Source organism: Pongo abelii, chromosome 11 (genome assembly GCF_028885655.2).
Source record: "Pongo abelii isolate AG06213 chromosome 11, NHGRI_mPonAbe1-v2.0_pri, whole genome shotgun sequence".
In the NCBI taxonomy this organism is placed as follows: domain Eukaryota; kingdom Metazoa; phylum Chordata; class Mammalia; order Primates; family Hominidae; genus Pongo; species Pongo abelii.
The window spans coordinates 92,737,830-92,765,819 of NC_071996.2; the positions used below are offsets into that span (position 1 = coordinate 92,737,830).

The following is a 27,990-nucleotide window of genomic DNA, read 5'->3' on the forward strand; positions in this document are numbered from 1 at the left end:
CATTATCTCAAACTCTGTACCCATTAAACAATAATGCCTTTTCCCCCCATCCCCTAGTACTCACTGTTCTACTTTCTGTCTCTATGAATTAGACTATTCTAGGTATCACATATAAGTGGACTCATAAAATATTTGTTCTTTTGTATCTGGCCTATTTCTCTTATAATGTCTTCAGGGTTCATCCGTGTTGTAACATGCATCAGAATTTCCTTCCTTTTTAAGGCTGAATAATATTCCATCATGTGTATATACCACATTTTGTTTATCTGTTCATTTTCATCGGTGGACACCTGGGTTACTTTCACCCACCTTTGGGCTATTGTGAATAATGTTTCTGTGAACATTGGTGTACAAATACCTGTTTGAGTCCCTGCTTTTACTTCTTTGGGGTATATATCCAGAAGTAGACTTGCTATGTCATATCATAATTCTGTGTTTAATTTTTTGAGGAGCAGCAAAGTGTGTTTTGCATTTAAAAATTGTATTAAGAAAATTAAGCAGATATTTAACTATAGCACTTCTCAGAGCCTTTACTATATTCAAGCATGTTGTAAATCTCTAAGGTTGGTGGTTTATATAGGCACTTTTTCCTATACCTACTTGACCATCAAATTCTTTTATTGAGAAAGCATATCATTTTTGTTTGTTTGTTTGCTTGTTCTGTGGACTACACTTTGGAAATACCACTCTAATCAGTACAGTTAGTGAGATTATGCTCTAGAGATGTGAATTGACTTGGTCTAAACCCTAACTAGTTAAGGGCAGATTGGATCTGAGAACTTTACCCATCTGACTGTGGGTTAGGTGCTCAGTGTCTATGAACTCCTGAGTTCAGTGCTTGGCACACTCAATTGCATAGTTGCAATTATACTACACTGCCTCTGCCCCAGATCTTATAACTAGTTTGTGGCAAAGCCCATCTAGAACCTTGATCTCTTCATTTCTGTTATCTCAGTTGTGTTTGATCACGTGACTCTGTACTACTTTTTTTGTACTATACTATTACCCTGTGGATGTTGGGCTCTTATTGTGTGACAGTATCTATGTGCCAGGTGACAGGGTGATTGTGAGGGTCTCTTGAGCTATTGAAATTTGCCCAGTAGCCATGTAATCCTTCATTTGTGCTTAGGCTGGCAGGCCCTATTTAGGCAAGAATGTTCCAGTACAATAAAATGATAGGACTTCATACCTGTTGTTCTGGAAAAGTGGCACAGACATGAGATATTGTTGCTGTCTCCCCTTCTGGTCTTTGGACATCTGTTTAGTAGTCCAGTCTTGCCAAGAGTAATGATATATTCTCTAGGTTCATTGTGGTCTTCCCTCAGCCCTTCTGTTTTTGAAGTGCTGGCATAGGATAGTGTAGGTTTTCTCCATTTTTTGTGGCTAGCATTCCAGCTCAGTACAGATGCTCCTTGACTTATGAGGGGATTACATTCCTGATTAAACCTTTGTAAGTTGAAAATATCATAAATCGAAAATGCATTTAATATGCTTAACTTGCTGAGCATTACAGCTTAGCCTAACCTACTTTAAACATGCTCAGAACACTTACGTTGCTCTCCAGTTGGGCAAAATTATCTGGCAACATAGTACACTGGAGAGGATCTGTTGTTTATCCTCATCGTCACATGGCTGACTGGGAGCTGTGGGTCACTGCCTCAGCATTGCTAGCGTATCCACTGCTTTCTACTGAATGCATATCACTTCCACGCCACTGTAAAGTCAAAAAATCCTAAGTAGCACCATTGTTAAATTGGTGACCCTCTGGGTTCAGTTTTTTACTTTTGGGCTTTTCTGGCTGTATAACATGATGTCTTAAGTAGGCCAGAGAAATTGCAAAGGAGATGAAGTTTAAGTGGAAGATTTTGCTGTTGGAGCATAGAGGACTAGGGGCCCTTGCTTATTAGAATCCAGATGTTTAGACATCATTAAAGGGAAATTGCTACATGTACTCTTAAAACCGCTGTCCAAAATCTAGCACACTGTGTACTTCTCTATTTTCCTCAGCACTCGCTTTATTTGGAGTTCACAGAGCCTTCAAATAGATTTTGGGGAAGAGGGACTAGAGGGTTCAATTGGGCATTGTCCATTTTTCTCCCCAAGACTATAAATGGGAATCCACAACCCTGGATCTTATACAAAGAGTTTGTCTTTAAAATTGCATGAGGTTTCCATCTGGGAACCTCTGAATCTGCCAGTACTGTTTAGCTGTCAGTGGCTACTTTAGAAGTCATTTTTTTTTTCTGTTTTAGAGCGTAAGTATTTGATTTTTTTTTTTTTTTTTAGCTGTCGTTCAAACTTGACAGGCTTTAAGCTTTATTTGGTAGATTATTGTGTCAAAAAAGATAATTTGGCATTTCTGTATTTTCTGCAAGATAGATATGTAACCCTTCAGAGCTGAAATTAGTCATAATTAGCTTTGCCTACTAGGTGGCAGCACTATACTTGGTTTTTAGAAATAGGTTTCACATGAGCTGTATGATTTATTCAAATCTTCACTGTAGTTCTGAGTTTAGATGGCAGTTGTGTAAGTCTTTGTCCATTGGTCACTTTCTATCTTGTTTCCTTATTTGACTACTTAAACCCACTTGATAGGCAAGTTTATCATTTTGTCTTTGTTTTATTTTGAGGCACTCAAGTGGCCTTGAGTATAGATAAAATAATTTTGCTCATCAGAATTACAAAAGAATTGTCAAAGTATCACAATAGTGGAAAACTATAAAGTTTTAAAAAAAATGTTTGCAATGCCAAGCATTTATCTTAGAAAATATTAACAGTATTTTATGGAGTTTCCTTTCTTACAAGTCTTTGGGAAAACCACATGTAGATGTGTGTGTATGCATGCACACACACACCTACACTAACAACACAATGAATTTTTACATATGTGTACTCCTGATCAAGATTTAGACCATTATCAGAACCCCAGAAGGTTCCCTCATACCCACTCCCAGTCAGTACTTCTCAGAGGTAGCTGTCATTCAGACCTCTGTCAACACAGATTAGTTCTTTATGTTCTTGAACTTGATATAAATGAAATCATATGGTATGTATTATTTTGGCACAGAGTTTTTGATGATGATTTAGGTTTGATTGTACCTGAAAACTAAAGGAAATACAGAGCTAGTTGGAAGGAACTTTTATAGTAGTAGGGGACCCTAGTACACCATCTAGATCCCCCACTTCAGGACTGAGCAGTCAGCCCCCAGCTGCCAAGAGTGTTGGTGACTCACCCCTGAGTCTCCATCTGGAGCTTGCCCTTACCGCAGCTGAAGACAGCTGCCTTACCCAAGTCATGCAGGGCAACCTGCATCCAATGAATCCAGTGACTGGTTGAGGGGTTATAAACGTCCCAGTTCAAGACAACATTGCCCTATGCCCACTGGTGATCATCCCAGAGAACCCCCCAATAAACTGCCTGCTCACTAATCTCCATCTCAGAATGAGCTTCATGGATTAGCCAGCCTACAATGTAGGTCTTCTGTGCTTCAGTCTCTTCATAGTACTGATGAGGAAACTGAGGTCTTTTGAAGCCAAATGCCAAGTCTTCTTACCTCAACTTCAAAACACTGTCTCTAATACTCAAGTAATATTCATTGTCTACTGCATGCAGGGTGCTGCGCTAGGTAGTTGATTTCAGAGGAATTGTACACAGTGAAATATGAAATTTGTAACCTATTCAGGTATATATTGTGTGTTCAAGGCAAAGCCCAGAGTTCAGTCCTAATTTCATGCCTTTCAGTAATGTATTTTCCGTGGTAGGTTATATTACCTCTTTACTAGCATGATTAGAAATGTATTTATAAAGTTTAAAAATACCTCCATATTAAATATTAAATTATTTACAAATATACCCAGGCCTGCAGTGCTAAGTTCAATAGATAAGTTGTTAGGAGTAGACAAGTTGAAACTTATATGGGAGGACTGTGAATAGTATTTGAGAAAAACAGGAAGTAAGGTATGTTTGTTGAAGTCAGTTACATTTAAAAATAAATATTTTTAAATAAGACTTAATGGGTGCATTTTGGGGGAAAAGAGTTCACTTTTTAAACTTAACGAATATTCCTCAGCACTCAGAAAGAATTGAGGTTTCATATATAGAAAAAATATATTTTCAAGACTGGCTTATTTTGAAACTTAGATGAAAATTACAGTGAATGCAATAAAAATGAGTAATTTGGTTATTTTGTCTACCAAACTAACTGATGCATATAATTTTAAAGTCATAGGGTTGTAAACCGTCCTAGGCTCAGTGGATCGATACATAATTGGGCACACTATTAAAGAGCCATCACCTATAACTCTAGTTGTTGACATTACTTTCTGTTTATTTAAAAAATGTTATTAAAATTAAGTTAGACTTTCAGCAAAATTGGCTGGAGAAATCTAAAATACATCTAATTCTATGTTCTTTATTTATATACTTGAATGGTCAGTTTTCCTAATTTGTCAATTATAAAATAACTTCCAACCTTAAACAGTCCAAAGAAGTAAAGCATTATTTTTGTTTTGTTTTGTTTTATAATTTTTATAATTTTTTTGTAGAGATAGGGTCTCACTCTCTTGTTCAGGCTGGGCTCAAAATCCTGGCCTCAAGCAATCTTCCTGCCTCAGCCACCCACATTGCTGGCAGGCAGGAGCCACTGTGCCCTGCAGGCATTCTTTTTATATCTACAGAGTAAACTATTGGTATTTTAAAATGGAATTACTGCTTTCATGATCTGTGATGAGTATATCAGCAACTGACACAAATTTACTGGTAATGGTTTTCTTTAAAATCATAACAGCAAGCATAACTTCTTGAAATTTATTGTTTGTAGAGCAATAATTTTGAGAAATTTGTCATCTTCAATGTTTAATTACTGGTACTAATTACTAAGCACAGTGACTGGGTTGAAATAGAGAGAGTGAAAATCCTGTCTTGACCGTCTCATAAAAATTTTTATAAAGATAGTGTGTATTATTCCTATCACATAATAAAAAAGACAAAATATTTTTCTTTTTAGGTTGATATTTTATATGTGTTATCAAAGAAATGTTTAAGAAACTAACAACATTTTTGAACTGGATTTTACATGGAGGCTGGTTTTAGAAATATAGAACAGTTTATTTTATTTTATTTTATTTTTTTCTTAAAGAACAAATTCTGAAGTAGGAGTCAGAAGCCTAATTCTAAATCCTGAGTGTTTGAATAGGAGCCCTGGCCAAAGGCCAAAGTCAGATTAAGTTTTCTGAGAATTTTTTTTTTTTTTCATTTATCAAGTGAGGGTCAAATACAATAATACATCTTACAGTGTCTTGAATATTGTGTACATACAGATGCAAGTTATTTCTACTTTGGACTTTTATGTGAAAAGTAGTATGCATCTGGATAAGATCATTAGACTTGCTTATTCCCCTCTGCAAACAGTATTTCACCTCTGCATTCAATGTATGCTATTCCACATTTTGGGGAAATCCTTTCTAAAATGTAATAGCCATTCATAGGTAAATTCCTTCTAATTCTCACCAAATGTCTTCATTCTGTAGTGTTAGTTCATTTTTTTCTCTCGTTTTTCCCTCAGAAGAATAAATGTCATCCTCTGCATAACATTTACATTTATTGATTCATTCATCCACCATTTAAATGATTACAATGTACTGAATATTATTCTCGCCTTATCAAGCTCATTATGCAGTTGACCCTTGAATATCACCCAGTTGAGGTGCAGACCCCCCAACCCCACCACTTCGCTATGCAGTCAAAAATTCACATGTAACTTTTGACTTCTTAAACTTAACTACTGTTGACCGGCCTCCTGTTGACTGGAAGATAACATATTTTGTATGTTGCATGTATTATATACTGTATTCTTACAATAAAGTAAGCTAGTGAAAAGAATGTTATTAAGAAAATTATAAGAGAAATATGTTTGCTATTCATTAAGTGGAAGCTGTTCATTAAGTGTTCATGTTGAGTAGGCTCAGGAAAGGGTAGAAGAGGAGAGATTGGTCTTGCTGTCTCTGGTGGCAGAAAATCTGTGTGTTAAGTGGACCTGCACAGTTCAGACTTGAGTTGTGGAAGGGTCAACTGTACATAATTTTGTGATGTGATAATATAGGATCTGTAGGTTTGTTTTTGTATCACCTCACATTAAGCCTCCAGGGCTTAGAGGAGCAGAATGAGAAGCTGAGTCATTTTGTTTTGAAGATGGAAGTTGGGACTCACTTATTTGTGGGCCCACATACTATAAAAGGGTCAGGGGAAGCCCCTAGTGTCATTATGATGGTTCTAAGCCAAGGACTCCTGACTCCTTTTCCACAGTGTAGGGTTGTCTCGTATATTTTTTGTAGCTGTGATGGAAGAGCTTTAGTCAAAATACGTCTGGGAAGTTTTGAAGCAGTTGGAATATTTTACTTCCTAAATGCAGCTTGGTCACAGATGATGGAACTCTGTTGCTAGGAGAAAAGCCAGGGCCAAGATCTCCCTGTTGCTAGGCTCCCCATAGTGGGTATCTGGGAACAAGTCCTGCAGTCAGAGTACTTTAATTAGTGCACAGTATTTGCACAGGCAGGCAGGCAGGCAGGCATACTCACATGTAGAAAAGAAAACATTTCAGCCATTCAGGCAAAAGTCTGTATTTGACCTGAATCGTAAAGACCCTGCATTTTCAACTCGTTTTTGTGTCGGTCTTCATCTAAAAGTTAGCCCCCCCAAAACTCAAAAGGCTTTATCATAATTACCTTAAATGAATTTTTGTCAAGAGGATTTTTACCTGAATTATCAGGATATATTCTAAGTTTTTTCTTTACTTTTTATCTAAACATTGAAGAAAAACTATGTTTATCTGAAGTTTAAATGCTTTTATGTAATTTTAATTTTGTAATGATACTGCGATTTCTTGAAACTCAGTAAACTGGACCAGAGAGTCAGTTTTTAATAACTGACAACTAATATAGCCTCCAAGGTCCTCTAAGGACTTGTAAAACTTTTCCTTTTAAAATACTGGTTTTCTTTATTTCTTCTCTTGACACCACTAGATTCACTCTCTGCCACCATTCCTCAATGTCTCTAGTAAGAATCACCAGTAATAGTGTGTACTGTTAGAGATGCTCCTGATGGTGGAGTTACTGCAGGCTCAAATGCTAGCTCCTGCACCGCTAATGAATTCTGAACCTGTGCCTGGTCCAAAAAAGAGTTTCCTGCTCCGGACACAGGGTCATATAAGGAAACAAACTCTCGAAATACAATTCCCTTTCCTTCCTCTGTGGAACACACTGTATTTCATAAATTTATGAAGTACACTTATGTGTTTGCTTTATGTTTTACTGTCTTTAGCTATGAATTGGAAAGCATTTCATATCTAAATACGTTTTCATAGTATTCTACAAATTGTAATTTTACAAAATTTTAATGTTGGAAAATAGAGGGTTTTTTTTAAATTTTAACATAAATGTTACATTATGAGCACTAAGGTCTTATTTTGCTTTTTAGCACTTCAGTTTCTTCGTCTAGACTGGAGTATATATGTTTAAAGGATGAGCAAATTAATATCTTGTAAGATACTTTGAAGTGGTTAAAACAAAATCCCATGTAACCTTATAAAGTATTAGCATCATCTTCATCTTATCATCACCCTTCCCTTAAAGATGATCCGTGTAATCATTTATTCAGGACCATCTAGAAGCCACTGGCAGGGTTAGTACTGGAACTCAGAGTTCCAGGGCCGCCTTTGCTCAGTGACACCAACTTTAGGTCAGGTGGCTAGTTCTTTGGAGTAGAGAAATAGAATTCAGTTGACCTTAGCATTTTGGAAGAGCAGTTGGTTAAATGTAGAATTGTCTTTAAAGGGATAATTATGGAATAATTAGGCACAGAAAAGAAAATCTCTAGCACTTTCTGTCCTCTAAATTACACTGTTTTTGAACCATGGAATGTATTTTGGAAGAAGTAGATCCCTTAAGAGTACTCAGAAGCTCACAACTTTGTTTTAGGTTCTGCTATTTTGGGGCATAGTATCACAGTAATAGCAGCTTGACATAGTGCCCCTAGTAAGAGTTTCATAGACTTCTATTTTCAGAGAGAATCTAACGTCCTCTGCTGGTACTGTGAGCTGGAGAAGCCGTTTCTTTTTGTTGCTCTGATATTCCCTGCATGGTACCAACATGTTCCACAGAGCTGTAGGCCCTACAGTAAATCTGCTTGGTTAGGGCAGGGTGACAGAACCTTCAAATATAGACCCATCTGGATTCAGATGAGTTCCAGCAGTGGGGTTGGATTCTTATGGTGTCTAAATTATATAGATTTACTTTAGAATATTCAGCTGTTTGTATAAAGATGGCCAAGAAAGATGACTCCCAATTTTGGGTCATCATTGGCTCACCAGACGTGTGAGGAGGCTACCTTCTTCCCTATGCTTTCCTTGCCAGCATCCCCACTCCCCACTGTTTTTTTGGTTTTTTTTCCTGACAATGGCATATTTTACTATTGTTGTACTTTCATACCTACCTCATGGGGTAAGTAAATAGAAAACAGGGTGAAGCTAGCTCAAAAGAGGGCAGACACTTTAAAATATATATTTCTATGACTAACATCTGAGGAAATATTTTCATGCTGAATGAAATGTCTTCTTGACTTATGCTTAAATATTTTAAAGATTTTTTTAATTAATAAAAAATATATGCTTAATGAGTTTAAAGCTCAGTTGTAAGAAAAAATATCTGTAAATATATATATAATTTAATTTTTTTTGGACCATAAACTTGAAATACAGAAGTGCAGTTTTACACATAATAAAGAAGGGGGAGGGAGTGATCACTTTACCAAAGAACTATTCATTTACCAACAAATTTATGGAAATAGTCTGTTAAAAAGCAAGTTCCCTTAATACAGTTGAAGTACTTGCTTTTACAGACATAAGTCATATAATGCATACAATACAAATGGCATTTGAGGTATACTTGTTTGTGTACGAGTGTTTTAATAAAGTGAAATACTCAAAACAGTAATTTGCAACGTAAAAAAATACAAGCTGGCCTGTTGCTTATTCATGTAACTCTAAGGAATATTACAAAAGAACTGGTCACAAATGTTTATTAGGTAAAATACACTATTGAGTAAATATATTATGCAATAATCATTTCAAATCTTTGATAATGAACCTATCGCAATATCTGAAGTGTTAGTTTTATTAGATGTTTTTTTCCCCCAGGTTTTAATTACAACAAGAACGGCTGCTGATAATTTTAGCACCCAGTATGTTTTAGATGGCAGTGGCCACATACTTTCTCAGAAACCTTCACATCTTGCTCAAGGTAAGAAAGTAGCTTTGTATACAAACATTCTTTACCTTTTCTGTCTTAATTATTGGTTTTAAAAAAAAGAAGTTACTCCGTGAATACAAATGTATTGCTTTGGGCTTGGTCCTGATAAAGGCTAGTTAACTTCCAAGTAAACATTCAGCCTTTATTCTAGCCACCAATTTCTTAAATATTTAGAATTGTTCTCAAAAGGAACTGTATTGCTTTGGGCTTGGTCCTGATAAAGGCTAGTTAACTTCCAAGTAAACATTCAGCCTTTATTCTAGCCACCAATTTCTTAAATATTTAGAATTGTTCTCAAAAGGAACTGTATGAGAGACTGGACACTTCCATGGACTAGTTACTCCTCTGTAAAAACTAAGAGTATTTATTTTACCAGTGCTGGATTACCAGTGTCATCTTCATATATGAAGAAGATTAATATTTTATTGAAATATATAAAACATAATTGATTTGGTAATAGTGGTAATAAACCATACCATCAAGATATGATTAAATAGATAATTTAAAATCTATTTATTTATGGAAAACTTCAAACATGCATAAGAAGTTACTGTACTTATCACTCAGTTTCAATAATTTATCAACTCATTGCTAAAGTTCTTTCATGTAATACCCTCGCCCATTTCCTCCCTTTCTATATTACTTTGAAGCAAATACATATTGTTTCTACTTGTAATGTAGTTAGTGTTTTATATACTTTTATGTAATATTATTACATTTTAATTGATATCTTATGTTTTTATTTTTTATTTTATTTTATTTTCCTGAGACAGGGTCTCACTCTCACACAGGCTGGACTGCAGTGGCATCATCTTGGTTCACTGCAATCTCTGCTTCCCAGGCTCAAGTTATCCTCCCACCTCAGCCTCCTCAGTAGCTGGGACTACAGGTGCATACCACCACACCCGGCTAATTTTTGTATTTTTAGTAGAGACAGGGTTTTGCTGTGTTGCCCAGCTGGTCTCGAACTCCTGAGCCCAAGCAATACACCTGCCTTGGCCTCCCAGAGTGCTGAGATTACAGATGTGAGCCACTACATTCAGCTGATAGGTGTTTAAATTTCTCTAAAAACTATTTACTTATAAAGGTAAAAAAGATCTCTTTAGGCTTCAGTTTCACATATCTCCTTTAATCTTTTTTTAATAATTTCTAGTAATGGGGTGATTAAGAGACTATTAAAGCTATTACCTCTTTAGAGTCATGTTCAAAATAATTATTAGATCTGAAAAGGGACTTGTGGGTTTTGTTGTTGTTGTTTATCCTTCTGCTTCTCCGATTTGTGTTGTAAATTCATGTTTAATTTTGTGTTCCCTCATTGTAATTTATCAAAGTACATTCTGTATATTTTCTGTGTTTTTTTTCCTTCAGTTTTAATATTAAATTATTGGATTTTTTTTCCGAATGACTTCTGTCTTCATTTCATGTATAAAATATAAATTTCTTATATTTTAATACTGGTACCAAATTCTCTCACTCGTTCTCTTATTTTGTAAATCCTTAGCTTAATTACTGATTACTTTTGCCCATTAGGAATTGATATTTTTGTGCCACATAAAGGAGAGAGTTAATAGAAACTCCTAGGACAATGCACATTTTTTCCTCATTTATTCAGTTAATGAAAATGAGCTCAAGTCTAACAACTATTTTATTTGATGTAGAATAATACAAATATTATATATGTTTTAATTAAAAGTAATAGATTATAATTCTTTTACTATATATCAAAGGTTAGGACAGAGAAAAGGCATTTTTAAAATATGGCTCCTCTCTAGAAATACTCTGACCCCAGTTCTTACGAGTTCAAATTAGGAAACCATTAGGAGATATTTGAGTGGCTATCCAGTAGAGTACTTTGAAGTAATCTAGTTGCCTTATAAAACTTAAAGGAATTTATTTTTGTCTTAGTAGTGACCAGTCTAATCTGGATGGCCAATGGCTTTGCATCACTCATACTTCTCATGCTTTTCTTTATTCATCTCCATGGGAACTATGAAATAATCCTTAGATATGGAATCCATCTGATCTTTGCCCTTTTGCTGTTGATTTTCCTTTTCCTGCTGACCTCAGTCTTCTACCTTAAGTGAGACCAGGTATTCATATTAAGGAATTTCTGTAGTCAATAAATGAACTTTAACTTTCTTTAGTATATTTCTTTTATCTCAAGAAACAAGAATAAATACTTAGAAGATCAGTAGTTGCAAAACTACTAATTGCTTTTCATAACTCAATTTTTTCACCTAATTATAGTTGATTGGTTAGGAAAACAGAAAGTTAAAGTCTTAATTTTAAGTTGTTCTAGATGGACATATTATATATATCTACAAACACTTTCAGAAGCCTTTTATATTTACATTGCCTTAGTGCTGATAGGTTTTGAGTGATTGAATCACATACTCACATTTCACCAGCTGTCATTTAGCTTCCATTTAAATATTTTCTGCGTAAGATAAAATTACAGTTCAACCATCCTAATTTATACCTGTACATGTAGGGTTCTTGGCCTAATTTCTGCTGTGAGGTGAACATCCCTGCCTAGCATGTACTCTTCATGTCATCTGATATAATGATACCTGTGGGTGGTATAATTGTAGGTATGGGAACAACTTACAACAAAATTTTATTTAGGCATTGGAAAATTTGTTACTCCTTTAAAAAACATAATTTTTTATTATTACTATTATTTTGAGACAGAGTCTCACTCTGTCGCCCAGGCTAGAGTGCAATGGTGTGATCTGGGCTCAGTGCAGCCTCCACCTCCCAGATTCAAACAGTTCTTGTGCCTTGGCCTCCCAAGTAGCTGGGATTGCAGGTGTGTATCCCCACGCCTGGTGAATTTTTGTATTTTTTTTTAGTAGAGACAGGGTTTTGCCATGTTGGCCAAGCTGGTCTCGAACTCCTGACCTCAAGAAATCTGCCCTCCTCGGCCTCACAAAGTGCTGGAATTATAGGTGTGAGCCACTGTGCCCAGCCTAAAAAACATATTTTACAGTGTTTAAAAATAGTTTACTAGAAATTCCAGCTCTGGTTTTTCTAGGTGTATATTTGTTTTATGGATTAATTCAGCCATTTAAAATGATTTATGTGTTTAACAGTATGTCACCCTAAGTTGCCCTTACCTTCTGTTCACTACCATTTTAAAGCATTTTTTTAAACTAAAAAGAAAAATAGAAATAAGTCTGTCTTTTAAATTATTGTACCAAGAACATGGAGTAAATTATTAGCTTTAGTCCTATCATTTTCTGTCATCACTTCTATTCCCTTTACCCTAGATAATCAGTATTAAGCTTTCCAAATTGATTTACTCTCCTGGTAAAATTCTTTTAACATCTCCCAGTACTTCTGCCTTAGAAATTTCTCATATATCAAAAGTAGTATTTAAAGAGCTCTGATCATTTTCCTACCCTGTTACTAGAGTTTCAGAACATCACGTTCTTTGTAAATTCCTACTGTGTGTGATTGTGCGTGTATTAAAAGATCTTTTCATCTTAATTTAAGAATGGACCTTTTATTCCTTAAATATTTTAAGAAAACTTTCTGATATATTCAAGCAACCATACCTTTACATTAGGAATATAAATAGCTGCCATTATAATAAATGGCATGCCATAGGGTCATGTAAAAATATAACAGGGAGCATATTACAACACTGCAGTTTAATTCTGGTGTTTGTAGGACGTGCTAAAGTTAGAGAGCTGAATGATTTTCTTGTAAAACATGATAGTATAATGGGGCCTCCTCCCTATTATTGGCCAGTATTAGTTGGTACTTTTAAGGAAGCACATTTCTTATTGTTTGTTTTTTTTTTTTTTTTCCTTTTTGAGACAGGGTTCATTTGGAATCAGAAAAGACTTTTCCATAAGTATGTTTTATTCAAACATATAATTCTTACTAATCTCAATTGGCTGGGCGCAGTGGCTCATGCCTGTAATCCCAGCACTTTGGGAGGCCAAGGCAGGCAGATCTTGAGGTCAGGATTTCAAGACCAGCCTGGCCAACAAGGTGAAACCCTGTCTCTACTAAAAATACAAAAAATTAGCCAGGTGTGGGGGTGGGCGCCTGTAATCCCACTGAGGTAGGAGAATCACATGAACCCAGGAGGCAGAGGTTGCAGTGAGCTGAGATTGTGCCATTGCACTCCAGCCTGGGCAACAAGAGTGAAACTCCATCTCAATAATAATTCTCATTTTACTTTCAGAGGATATTTTTAGGTGCTGAAGCAATAATTTATCAATATACAGATTAGGTATAATGTGGTCTTAGATACATAACATATATTTAAAAATCAACAGGTATCTCTTTTTTACTTTCATATACACATTTATATTTTGCCCTCTTGATTTCTGTCTTCCTTCTGTCTAGAGCTACAGTGCATGCCATTATATTTGTCATCTAGGAACTTACTGACTAGTGGGGAACACAGGTGAGTGAATAATGACAAAATGAAGCCACTGACTGCCTAGAGAGAGGTTAGCAAGTTTTTCAGAAAAGATGACGTTTGAGTTTGAAGATGGTAGGAGTTTGAAGATGATAGATAAGACATGGAGTGTAACCTTTCGGCAAGAGAAAAATGATGTACACAGATTTTCAAGAGACCATTGCTATCTGCGTTGCAATGAGGGGAAAAAACATAATTTTAAAAACTTGTAGTCTTTAAACTCATTGAAGACCTGTGTCACAGAGAAGTTTAAATGAACAAAGCTCAAGAGAAACACTACATCTTCCTAGAAAAGAAGTGCCTGGTGGCCATTTGCATCCCTGGGAGCATTAACTGAGTCATAGGTGGATGAAGGAGCAAGTCTTCTATAAATAAGGGAGCTTTTATGGTACTAGGAGAAACCAGCTGAACTCTTATAGCCACTCGTGGGCGGACATGACAGATTAGAATATGGGATCCTCAAACAGAGCTAGTCCAACCCCCACACTGAATCTCAGCAGGACTTTAGTTGAGTAAAAAGTGATTAAGAAAATTGGGACTGAGCTAGAGAAAGAAGGATCTTAAAACCTTGCTAGAGAAAGAGACCTGATTCCATCTTCAAGACATTTGAAACCAAAGACATTTGAACTGGAACTAAACGGTTCAACTCAGATGAACTCCTGGTTAGATTGAAGAGATATATTCTTCACTCTACCTTCTTGGCAGGAAACAAAGCACTTTCTCTGGGAGAAAATATTTTCTTCTTTAGTATCTATTGTTCTTTTATATACAATGTTTGGCAAAAATAAAAATTTTGAGAGACTTGAGGAAAGGAAAATGGAATCCATAATCAAGAGAAACAATAGTGTAAATAAACTCACCAATAACCCAGATGTTTGAATTAACAGACAAAAACTTAAAAAAAAACTTATGTTAAAGAATTTAGAAGAAAAGATGGTCAAAATTGGTAAGAAGGTAGCAAATTTCAGCGGAGAAATGGAAACTAAAAAACTAATTGAAAATTCTAGAACAGAAAGTACTATGTCTGAAGAATTAATTGGATGGACTTATTGGGGTCAGGTCAGTAAAAATGATATGCAAACAGAAGCACAGAAGTAGAATGAGAAAAGAGCATCAGAGACCTGTGGGGCAACATTAAACGGTCTAACATACCTGTGACTGGAATCTCAGGAGAGAGAATGGGGCAGAACAAAATCTGAAAAAAAAAAGTCTGAGGGCTGGGCACAGTGGCTCACACCTGTAATCCTAGCACTTTGGGAGGCCAAGGTGGGCAGATCACTTGAGGTCAGGAGTTTAAGACCAGCCTAGCCAAAATGGTTAAACCCCATCTCTACCAAAAATACAAAAATTACCCAATTTTTTTGTGTTTTGGCACATGCCTGTAATCCTGGCTACTTAGGTGGCTGAGGCAGGAGAATCTCTTGAACCCAGGAATTAGAGGTTGCAGTGAGCCAAGATTGTGCCATACACTGTAGCCTGGGCAACAGAGTGAGATTCCTGTCTTCAACAACAACAAAAAAAACTAACAAAATTAAGATTAAAAAAATAAAATGTCTGAGAATATTCCAAGATTTTTGAAAAGATATAAAGCGACGTACCAAAGACAGTGAACAGAACCAAGTGGAATAAAAATAAACAGAACCACAGCTAACCACATCATAACTGAATTACTGAAAACCAGTAATGTATTGGACAGGAGTGTTGTTAAGGCAATGTATTATACTTAAATTGGAAGTGTTTTTTCTTTTTTAGAGATTCATGAAAGTGTGGTGCTATTTACAGCTTTCATGAAATATTAAAAGCAGCCAGAGGAGAAAATACATTGAATTCAGAGGAACAATAAAAATAATGACAGCTGACTTCCCATTGGAAACATAGAAGTCCAAAGAAAATGGAATGACATCTTTCAAGTATTTAAATTTTTCATCCGGGTGTGGTGGTCACGCCTGTAATCCCAGCACTTTGGGAGACCGAGGCAGGTGGATCACCTGAGGTCAGGAGTTTGAGACCAGCCTGGCCAACATGGCGAAACTGTGTGTCTACTAAAAATATGAAAATTAGCTGGGTGTGGTGGTGCATACCTGTAATCCCAGCTACTCAGGAGGCTGAGGCAGGAGAATTGCTTGAACCCAGGAGGCAGAGGTTGCAGTTAGCCGAGATCACGCCACTGTACTCCAGCCTGGGTGACAGAATTAGACTCTCAAACAAAACAACAAACAAAATTTGATTTAGACTTCTATAACCAGTAAAAATGCCCTTTAAAGAATGAGTACAAAGTGAAGGCAATTTCATACGAATAAAACAGAGAATCTCCCACCATGCACTACAAGAAATACTAACAGGGTTTTTAAGCTGAAGGAAAATGATTCTACGTGGCAACCTGAATCTGCAAGAAGGAAAGAAAAGCACTAGAAAATGTGTGGAAAAAATGGAAAGACAAGTATTTTAAAAACTTATTTTACAAAAACAAGATCAGTATATTGTGGAGTTTATCACACAGAAAAGTAAAATGCATGACAAAAACTTTACAAAAGGTAAGAGTAAATGAAGTACACTATTACAAAGTTGTTACATTGTGAAATATAATTTATTTCATGGTAATCAAGGTAGACTGATAATTTAAGAATATATGTTATACTCTCTAGAGTAACCACTAAAAGTAATACAAAGTTATATGGCTAAAAAGCCAATTAAAGCATATAAAATGGAGTACTAAGAATGACATGACAGAATTCAGTGTGAGGATTTTGGAGTAGTAGAAGCAGGAGGTTTAGCTTAGAAAGTGGTAGCGTAGGTGTTAGATTATGAAGGGCCTTTTATATCATACCAGGTAGTTTGTACCTTACCATTATGAGCCATTGGAATTTATTTTAGGCAGATGATTGATACCATGTTATTTACAAAATTAACTGGTAGGATTAATATGTTATTTACAAGATTAGCTGGTAATTTCTACTATAAATTTTGTCTTACTGTAAGATACTGTCTTCAACTATTAGGGTTTGAGGGGAGGGAAAGGACTTGACATAAATTGGAGAGAGACTCCTAGGATAGAATAGATAGACCTATAAGACTTATGCAATATTGCAGTAAGAAGTAGAGGGAAGAATGAATTCTTTCTGTAGTATCTGCCTTTGGAAACCATTGGATGTTGGTGTTATATGAGAAAGGAAGGTTAGGTGTAGTATCAAATCCAAGGAAGAAGATAATGAGTTCCAGCCTGAGTGTGATCGATTTCATATACCTTGAGGATAGCCAGGTGGAGTTAATGAGTGAGCATCTGTCTATAAAACTTAAAAGAGTAGTGTAGGTCTCAGATATGTGTCTAGTTAACCAATTCTAAGATGCACATTTTGTCACACTTGACGTCCCTGAAAACAGATTGTGGCTTATAATTAATGGCCTCCCAAAATCCTTTTTGGAAAAGCAGCAGTTTTGGATGTTCTTATTGTTGTATCAATTGAATTTTGTGCAATATTGATAATTCATGTGTTGACTGGAGGAATAAACAACTTCATATTTTATTGCAACAATTGCTTTATGAGAGTTAAAAAGGGAAACAGTCACAACTAAATGAAGCTGTGTTAAGTGCCAAAGTGTTGCTGTCATATGCAAAGCATTGAAATTGATGGCACCAGAAGAAATTGCCATATTCATGGGAGTAAAGAAATTTCAAAGGAATGAGAGGTTGATGTGACCGTTTCATGTGTTACACGGGACTATTGTTAAGGCAGTGTATCATAGTTTGATTGGAAGTGTTTTTTTCTTTTTTAGAGATTTATAAAAGTATGGTGCTGCTTACAACTTCCATGAAAAGAATCATTGGCATATAGGTAGTAGTTGAAGACATGGGAATGGAGGAAACATCTAGGGGAACAGAAAATGAAGTGAGGTCTCTGTGAATAGGATCTGGTATAGATTCTGGTGTGTGTGTATTTTCCATTTAGCAGTAGAGGCAGAATGCATACCTCTTCTGACTGCTAAATGCATGCATTTCTTGATCTCCATCAGCTTCTGCTCCAAAATTTGGCAGTGACCTTTTTACTTTCCTAAGCCAAAGAATAGTAGCACCAAAGTGTTACTAGTGAGAAATACCATGGTGTTCCAAGGAATTTAATCCTGCCTTTGGAAGTGATGTATGCAGTTAAGCCAAGGAAATGCTCTATATAAAAATAGAGGAAGACCCCCCCCCAAAAAAAATCGTTAGTAATGTTATATGCTGATGAGGCACCAGATCAAGAAAAAAGCAGGAAAACATCAAGTGTGAGCAAAATAGGAATATTGCACTTCCTTTAGTCTTTTTCCACAAAAATCTTTTCCCCCCAATCTTGTTTTATTTTTCTCTTATAGTAAATTTCCTTTCAAAAATTACAAGTACTATGTGTCTTCCATAAATAAATAAATAATTCAGACAAATACAAACTTTATTACTTTCTCTTATTTTCTTTCTTCAAGTATTCATTTAAGACTTTTTTGTTAAATGCCTACAGATTATTCATCGTTGTTTAAGGTGCTAGGGATATAATGGTAAACATGGTAGTCCTTTGCTCTCATACTCGTAGTCTAAGAGGCGAGGCAGACAAAAGTTTTTTCAAGTAGTGACATTTTCTAAAAAGAAAGAAAACATAGTTCCACTGTAGAAGCAGCAGCCTTGGATAGGGCATTTAGGGATGGATTTTCAAAAGATACGATACTCTGGGCCAGGTGCTGTGGCTGACACCTGTAATCCCAGCACTTTGGGAGGCTGAGGTGGGCGGATCACGAGGTCAGGAGATCGAGACCATCCTGGCTAACGTGGTGAAACCCCGTCTCTACTAAAAAAATACAAAAAATTAGCCAGGCGGGCTGGCGGGTGCCTGTAGTCCCAGCTACTCAGGAGTCTGAAGCAGGAGAATGACGTGAACCTGGGAGGCGGAGCTTGCAGTGAGCCAAGATTGCGCCACTGCACTCCAGCCTGGGCGACCAAGAGAGACTCCATCTCAAAAAAAAAAAAAAAAAAAAAAAAAGATATACTCAAGCTGAGATCTGAAAGAGTTAGCTGTGGAAAGGTTGACGGAAGAACATGTACAAAGGGTCTGAGGTGGAAACAATTCTGATGTGCTGTAGGAACAGAAGGAAGGACATCGGTAGGAGAGAAGTAGGAGAGAAGAAGGTTGTGTAGGACAGTGTAAGCTTTATACCTCTTAATTCCCACCCCTTTTCTCCAGTTAACTGGTGTTACTGATATGGTTTGGCTCTGTGTCCCCATCCAAATCTCATCTCGAATCGTCATCTCCATGTGTTGAGGGAGGGACCTGTAATCCCTCTGTGTTTAGAGAAGGTGGTGATTGGCTCATGAGGGCGGTTTCTCCTATGCTGTTCTCATGATAGTGAGTTCTCATGAGATCCAATGGTTTTTATAAGTGTTTGACAGTTCCTCCTTCATACGCTCACACTCTCTCATGCCTCATGCCGCCTTGTGAAGGTGCCTGCTTCCCCTTCCGCCATGAATGTAAATTTCCTGAGGCCTCCCAGCCATGTGGAACTGTGAGTCAATTAAACCTCCTTTGTTTACAGATTACCTATTCCAGGGTAATATCTTTATAGCAGTGTGAGAAGGAACGGACTAATACAGTTACTGATAATAGTTTATAACATTGAGTTACAAGCTGTTGTTAGGCCTTCTCAGACTTACATAATATCTCTTCATGAATCTTTAAGTTATGTTGCAAAGCCCACCCACATTAGCATCTTCTGTTTACAGTCAAACTTTTAAGATGCTTTGCACACCACATTTATTTTCTCATCTTGTTGTCATAAAATGTCTTTTTTTTCCCCCTTAGAAACAGGGTCTTGTTCTGTCACCCGGGCTTGAGTGCAGTGGCACAGTCATAGCTTACTGCAGCCTTGAACTCCTGGGCTCAAGGAATCCTCTCACAGCCTCCCAAGTAGCTAGGACTATAGGCATACACTACCGTGCCAGGCTAATTTTTAATTTTTAATTTTTAAAGATGGGGTCTCACTGTGTTGCCCAGTCTGGTCTCTACTTGCTGGGCTCAAGCCATCCTACTGCCTAAGGCTCCCAAGTAGTTGGGATTATAGGTGCAACCCACCACACCTGGTGAAATCTCTGTTTTCATATTATAGTCATTTGGTTAGAGTTTATCTTCCATTATTTTCATCAAATACATTTGGGTGATATACTTCTGGATCTTTGCAAGTCCAAAAATGTCTTCATTTTGCCCTATACCTATCTTAACTGGGTGTCAATTTCTTAATTTCTTCTTAATAGTTAGTAAATTGTTTGTCTTCTAGTGTTATAGGTGAGAAATTTGATGTTAGTCTTTTCTTGTAAGAAACTTTTTCTTTCTGTATGACAGTTTGTAAAATTCTTTTCTTGTCCTCAAAATTTAGGATTTCCAGTAGAATGTACTTTCTTTTTTCTTCCTAAAATATTCCTCCTTATAATGAAGTAAGCTCTTGAAATCTGCACTTAAGCCTTTAACTCGAAAATTTTCTTCTAGTATTTATTTAATTATATCTCCATTTGTTTCTTTTTCTCCTTTTGGAACTTTAAAACTACTAGTAATTTCTTTTTCTCCTCTTGGAACTTTAAAACTACGTAAAATTTTACACTACGGTTTCAAAGTCTTATATGTTCCTTATGATTGCCATTTTCTTTGTGTTTTTGCTCTATGTTATAAGCAGTAGGACAAAAATTGACCTATTGCAGCAACTTTAGCCTTTTTGACTGATTCACGGTAATAAATATATTTTACATAGCAACCCAGTTCACACACAGCTAATCAAAACAAAATGTCATGACATAATATTTATCCTAACTATAGGTGATGTACTCTATTTTTCTAGTTTATTCTATCTTTTTATTCTATTTTATTTCAAAAAAAGATGGTAGTTTTTAAATACTAAATCAGGGGTTCTCAACCAAGGCAACTTTGTTTCCCAGGGAATATTTGGCAGTATCTGGAGATATTTGATTGTCACAACTAGGGAGGATGCTACTGGCATCTAGTGGGTAAGAGGCCGGAGATGCTGCTAAACATTCTACAATGCACAGAACAGTCCCCCACAACAAATTACCTGGCCAAATGTCAATGCTGCGAAGGTTGAGAAGCACTACACTATAAATTTATTTCATTACTCCTCAGTGTAATGATTCTCTACTCTGACTATACATTCATAAGAATCACATGGGGAGATTGATTTCATAAATCTGAGATTAACTGGTGACTAGTATTTAAATGTTTCATTCTTCAGTGTTTTAAAAATATGTACCTGTCGTATATGGCTATGACAAACATTCAGTCCTAATTTTATGTGGTAGTGGTGTTTTTTTGAGTAAAAGCTAGTAGTTAATCTGATAGTTCAGCAGTATAATTTTTGCACCTTTATTCAGTTTTCCAGTTAAACTATAAGTTAAAAAAATTCTTTTGTTAGGTTATCCTGTGTTTTTGAATGTTGTTGAAAATGAGGTAAATTTAACTAGGTTACTAGATATTTCAGGTAAGAATTTCCAGTGACATAAGGTTATTATATAAACTGTGTAATATTATATCTCCAATAAATTATATTTTAAAGTCCAGAATAAGCACCATTCCCAGGTAGTTTGAGCACCAGCAGATTTCTTATGATACTGCATTCTTGTAAGCCCGTGTTTCTACGTAGTGATAGAAGTAAGATTATACTTCTTTAGACCACATAGACGAGGTCATACTTCGTAGGTCAGTCTTGTTACAAATAGAAGAGTCTAGCATGGAATCAGAGTAGTTTGCAAAGTTGAGCCTTTGGGTTTCTAGAATTGGAGGAGGAGACCTTCAGTTATAGAAGGGGTTAATTACAAATTATATACGGATTTGAAGATCTGTGACGTTCCTTCCAAATCTAAATATGCTTTTCTCTTGTCTGCCAACAGGTACAACTGTAACTGCTTTAAGATTATTTAGGAATCTACCTGTAAGAAAGCAGTTTTACTCAACTGCAAAAAAATGTAAAGATGAAATAAAAAAGATCCAAGATCTCCTCATGAGCTATGGTATCCTTAAACCTGACTTAAGGATTGTTTTCGTACATAACAAGGTAAGCATTATTTTATTTTTATAAGTTTCTGGGTATATGATATAATAAACAAACAATGTATACTTTCTAAATCAGTTAGATATGGGCTATGACTAAATGTTTGTGTGCCCTCACAAAATTTATTTGTTGAAACCTAATCACCATGTGATGTTGTTAGGGCATGGGGCCTTTGAGGAGTGAAATTCATGCCCTTAAAATAAAGGAGACCTCAGGGGGCTGCCTTCCTTCTTCCACCATGTGAGGAGGCCACTACATAGTCAGAGGCGCCATCTGTGAACCAGAAAGTGGGACCTCACTAGACACCAAGTCATCTGGTACCTTGATCTTGGACTTCTCAGCCTCCAAAATTGTGAAAAATAAATTTATGTTGTTTATAAGCTACCTAGTTTATGGTATTTTGCTAGAGCAGCCCAAAGACAACATATAAAGAGTCTTTTTTTCAAAATGTTAGTCCACATTTGTCTAGTTTTATCTTTATTTCATAAAGAGTGTCTTTAATTTGTTGCCTAATATCTATATGATCTGATTGAACTTTTCATTTCTTAATCTCTGAAATCAGGGATTCCCCCAGCAGACGTTTTTCATCTAAGAAATGGCTTGAGCGCTTCCTTTTATCGGGTGCTGTGATAGATTCTGAAAATATGAAAATGAGTAAGACTGGTTCTTTTCCTTTAAAGACTTCACAATTTAGTGACATTTTTCACCCTCTACACTGTTTATTCTTTGGAAGAATGTGTGTGTCAGGAGGATACAGGTGTAATTTTGTTACATGGATATGTTGTGTAGTGGCGAAGTCAGAGCTTTTAGTATATCCATCACCAGAATAACATACCCTTTTACCTTTTAAATAATTTGTCATCATCCACCCTCCTCCCTCTCTACCTTTGTGAGTCTCCATTGTCTATCATTCCACACTCTGTCCATACATGTGGTTTAGCTTCTACTTATAAGTGAAAACATGCATTATTTGTCTTTTTCTGAGTTTCACTTAAGATAATGACTTCCATTTCCATCCTTGTTGCTGCAAAAGACGTGATTTCATTCTTTTTTATGGTTGAATAGTATTCCACTGTGTATACATACACATTTTCTTTATCCATTTATACGTTGATGGCGCTTAGGTTGATTCCGTATCTTTACTATTGTGAATAATGCTGTGATAAACATGAGCACAGGTGTCCTTCTGGTATAATGATTTCCTTTGGGTAGATACCCAGTAGGGAGATTACTTGGTCAAATGGTAGTTCTATTTTTAATTCTTTTAGAACTAAAAATACTCTTTTCCATAGAGGTTATACTAATTTACATTCCCATCAGCAGTGAGTAAATGTTCCCTTTTCTCTGCATCCTCACCAACATCTGTTATTTTTCATCTTTTTAATCATAGCCATTCTAAGGCAAGATGATATCTCATTGTGGTTTAATTTGCGTTTTTCTAGTGATTAGTAATGTTGAGCATTTTTTCATATGCTTGCTGGCCATTTGTCTTCTTTTGAGGAATGTCAATTCATGTCCTTTGCCCACTTTTTAATGGGATTATTTGTTTTTGTTTTTGTTTTTTGAGGTTCTTATACCTTCTGGATGTTATCTCTGTTGGATGCATAGTTTGCAAATATTTTCTCCTATTCTGCAGGCTGTCTGTTCACTCTGTTGATTATTTCTTTTGCTGTGCAGAAGCTTTTGAGTTTAAGGAAAACTCCAGCTCCTTTCTTTCCATTTTTCTAAGCGCCGATAAGAGAGGGTAATCATCTTGTTACTTGGTGAATCTTAAAGGAAAGAAAGGTTTATATATTTTCTAATTATTCCGTTTATCTAATGAAATTTCACATGGGTATCCTGCAGGAAAGCAAACTACACAGCAATGTGGAAACCTGATGGGGAATAGGGAATTAACATCTATTGAGGGCCTACACAATGCCAGGACCTGTGCTAGGTGTATTAGTTTTCTGTAATCCTCACAGCAACAACCAAGTGATGTAGGGATTATATCAGTTTTGCAGTTGTTCTCTGAATGGAATTCAGATAGGTTTAATACTTTGCTCATTGTTGTGCAACTAGTAAATTGAGATGGGATTTGAAACTTAACATGCCTTCAGAGTGCTTTGCACTCTACCGTGTTCTCTTCCCTTTTTTTCTTTCCTTTTTTAATTGAGAGGGTCTCGTTCTCTCACCCAGGCTGGAGTGCAGTGGCACAATCACAGATCACTGCAGCCTTAGGCTCAAGCAATCCCTTCCACCTCAGCCTCCTGAGTAGCTGGGGCTACACATGTGTACCACCATGCCTGGCTCATTTTTATTTTTTTTTGTAGAGATATGGGGGGTCTCCCTATGTTGCCTGGGCTGGTCTCAAACTTCTGAGCTTTCAAGGAATACACCCTCCTCAAGCAATACACACTCCCAAAGTGCTGGGATTACAGGTGTGTGAGCTACTATGCCTGGCCGTTTTTCCTATTTTAATACTACTTTACATTTATATAGTTTTTTCCCGTGTTTCAGAACAGTTACAATAACTTTGTGAGATAGAAAGCATTATCTCTGTTTATATGGGGGAACTTAAAGCTCGAGGCAACTAATGGAATTGTTTTATATTTTACAGTAATAGTGCTGAGGTCAGAACCCTTTTTGATCCAGTTTTCTTATTGTCAGGAAGATTCTTTATTAAAGCCATGGTAGAATGTTTTTGATCAATCTTTGATCATTTAAAATAAAGAAAATAAGAATAGCAACCTGTTCTCATTGGCATAGAGCTCAACCAAATGATACCTTGAGATCCTTTCCAGTGCCACCGTGCTATGATTCCTTAGGATGTTGATGGATGGAGGCTCATCCTATTAATAAAAATAACCCTATGACCTCTGGATCCAGAGGATATTTAGTAATAAAAAGTTTGTCCCTAAATTAATAAAAGACCAACATCAGAAGGAACATAATAATTAGGAAGGAAAAACAGATGAAAAAGGTAAAATATAAAGATAAATAGGAATTATATATTTGTAAAAGAAAAGTGGGCTGGGCGCAGTGGCTCACACCTGTAATCCCAGCACCTTGGGAGGCCGAGGTGAGTGGATCACGAGGTCAGGAGATCGAGACTATCCTGGCTAATACGGTGAAACCCCGTCTCTACTAAAAATACAAAAATGAGCCAGGCATGGTGGCATGAGCCTGTAGTCCCAGCTACTCAGGAGGCTGAGGCAGGAGAATCGCTTAAACCCGGGAAGCAGGGAGGTTGCAGTGAGCCGAGATTGCGCCACTGCACTCCAGCCCTGGGCTACAGAGGGAGACTCCATCTCAAAACAAAAAAAAAAAAAAAAAAAAGAAAGAGAAAAGAAAAGTGAGTAGAAGAGAAATCTTTTGAGTTAGAAAATATAATAAGTGAAGGATGGGTCCGGTGGCTCACACCTGTAATCCCAGCACCTTGGGAGGCCGAGGCGGATGGATTACTTGAGGTCAGGAGTTGGAGACCAGCCTGGCCAACATGGTGAAACCCCATCTCTACTAAAAGTACAAAAATTAGACGGGTGTGGTGGCAGATGCCTATAATCCCAGCTACTCGTGAGGCTAAGACAGGAGAATCGCTTGAACCTAAGAGGCAGAGGTTGCAGTGAGCTGAGATCGCGGCACTGCACTCCAGCCTGGGCGACAGAGTGAGACTCTGTCTCCAAAACATAAATAAATAAATAAATAAATAATAGGTAAAAACAAGATTATTACTTCAGTGATAAAAATGAATATATTAGAAATATTTGAAATGACATTAGAGTTCTTATTTCAAGTCAAATATGTATCTTCTAAGTTTTTTTGAGAGGTTTATATCATTTTCCCAACCAATGTAAGATTATCAATGTAGGTATTTTCTTTAGAAATTGGAAAGCAGGGGCCCCCGCCACTCGCTCTCCGGGCGGGACGGGTGGCGCCTCGGGCCTCCACCTCCGCCTGCTTGCGCGTGGTCCTGCGTGAGAGGGCAGAGGCAGGGTGGAGGCATTGGCACGGGACATGTGGGCCACGGTTGCCGACTGTGGCGCGGGCAGTGGAGGAGGAGGTGGGGCTGGCGCTGAAGTCGGATCCGGATCCGTTGCTGTGCACCCTGGTCGGGAAGAGTGCGATGCGCCTGGGTAGGAGCACCGACTGCGGGGCCTTTACCGACCTTACTAGAAAGATGAAACCTGATGAAACACTTATGTTTGACCCAAGTCTACTCAAAGAAGTGGACTGGAGTCAGAATACAGCTACATTTTCTCCAGCCATTTCCCCAGCACATCCTGGAGAAGGCTTGGTTTTGAGGCCTCTGTACTGCTGACTTAAATAGAGGGGTTTTTTTAAGGTATTGGGTCTGCTGACCGAGACTGGAGTTGTCAACCCTGAACAGTTTATGAAATCTTTAGAGCATATGAAGAAATCTGGGGATTGTGTTACAGTTGTAGAAGATGTGACTCTAGGACAGATTGTTGCTACAGCAACTCTGATAATAGAACATAAATTCATCCATTCCTGTGCTAAGAGAGGAAGATTAGAAGATGTTGTCGTTGGTGATGAATGCAGAGGAAAGCAGCTTGGCTAATTGTTATTATCAACCCTTACTTTGCTAAGCAAGAAACTGAACTGTTACAAGATTACCCTTGAATGTCTACCACAAAATGTTGGTTTCTATAAAAAGTTTGGATATACTGTATCTCAAGAAAACTACATGTGTCTGTTTCTAGAGTAAAAATCTTATAATAAAATTGTCAAAGGAGCTAATGCTACAAGGCTCCACTCTTCCTAGAGTTAAAATATTTTGTTGCTGCAGCAGAGTGACCTCTGTAAATACTGGACTGAAAAAACATTGTGATACTACAAGTATAATGACATCTACAAGATTACTTTGGGCTGGTGGGAAATGCTGTGAATTTAGATTACAAATGAATATTATAAAGGTGATTTTTTTCATGTCTTTTTTTCTTTATTTTATTTTACATAATTCATGTCTTGATCTCTAAAACTAGGCAGTCACCTTTAAGACTTTGGATCTTTAAAAACAAATACCCTGTTACTCCTAAAATTTGACTGAAAAAACTCACAGATTTGGGTTTTTTTGTTTTTTTTTTGTTTTGTTTTGCTTTCTGCTTATATTTTATTTTTATTTTTTAAATTCATTTTTATTATTATACTTTAAGTTCCAGGGTACATGTGCACAATGTGCAGGTTTGTTACATATGTATACATGTGCCATGTTGGTGTGCTGCACCCATTAACTTGTCATTTACATTAGGAATATCTCCTAATGCTATCCCTCCCCCTTCCCCCCACCCCCCCCGACAGGCCCCGGTGTGTGAAGTTTCCCACCCTGTGTCCAAGTGTTCTCGTTGTTCGATTAAGGGGATGATTTTTAACCAAAGGAATATATTTTAAACTTGAATCTTTTCTTGCATGGTATTTTTCCAAAAGTTTGGCTTCATTTCTTGGTAGTTAAGAGTATGGGTAATAAGGAGTTATATGTCTGCTATCTGTGTTGCTCATTTAAAAAAAGTATATATTGAATAAGGCTGTTTTTTATCACAGGCATAAAATTAAATTTTTTTGTTTCAAAGAAACATCTCAGTACACTTAGGGGTGTATCGTTTCCCACATATTAAGTCAGGCTGGATAAATTAGTTATTATAACTAAACATAGTGTAGTCCAACATTCGTTGATCCCAATACAGGCAAATAACCTGGTCAGCCTTTTAAAGAAGTAGAAGAAATGAAAATTATTTGACAAGATTAAAAGTAAAACAATTTAAATGTTTTACTAAAAGTTTATATAGGTCTATGTAGATAAAAAGTACCACTTGTCTTATCTGTGAATTATAACTGTTCATTTGTTAAAAACACCTAAGAGCAATTATAGTGGGACATCTAAGGTACTTTTTAAACAGTGAATTAGCAAACCTCAGCATATGTGTTTCTACCTTGATTTTTTTCTTTTCATGGGTATCTGAAGCCTCTCTTCTGAGTAACAGGTTTTTCAAAAATGGAGTATCACAAAATTGAGTGAAATACAGTACTGAATCAATACTTAAAAATATATTGTACTGGATTTGTCAAATTCATAAAATGTTGATGGAAGCTTTACTTTTTAGTGTGATTATAATGGCACTATTCTGGTCATTATCCTGTTTTTATTTTATTTATTTTAATTATTTTTTAAAATTGAAGAA

General features: G+C 36.5%; 1 protein-coding gene and 1 pseudogene across 37 annotated transcripts in view; both read left to right on the forward strand.

Annotated features, from left to right (window-relative positions):
- PMS1 (PMS1 homolog 1, mismatch repair system component) overlaps positions 1-27,990 on the forward strand; it is a 111,946-nt gene that overhangs the window by 12,809 nt on the left and 71,147 nt on the right. For 34 of the 37 annotated variants that reach the window (XM_054548657.2, XM_054548661.2, XM_054548663.2 and 31 more), the window contains 2 exon segments: positions 9,192-9,294; positions 21,651-21,814. In XM_054548657.2, the coding sequence (XP_054404632.1) occupies positions 9,192-9,294; positions 21,651-21,814 (267 nt within the window). 37 annotated transcript variants of the gene reach the window in all.
- LOC134759552 (glucosamine 6-phosphate N-acetyltransferase-like) lies at positions 22,472-26,808 on the forward strand (annotated as a pseudogene).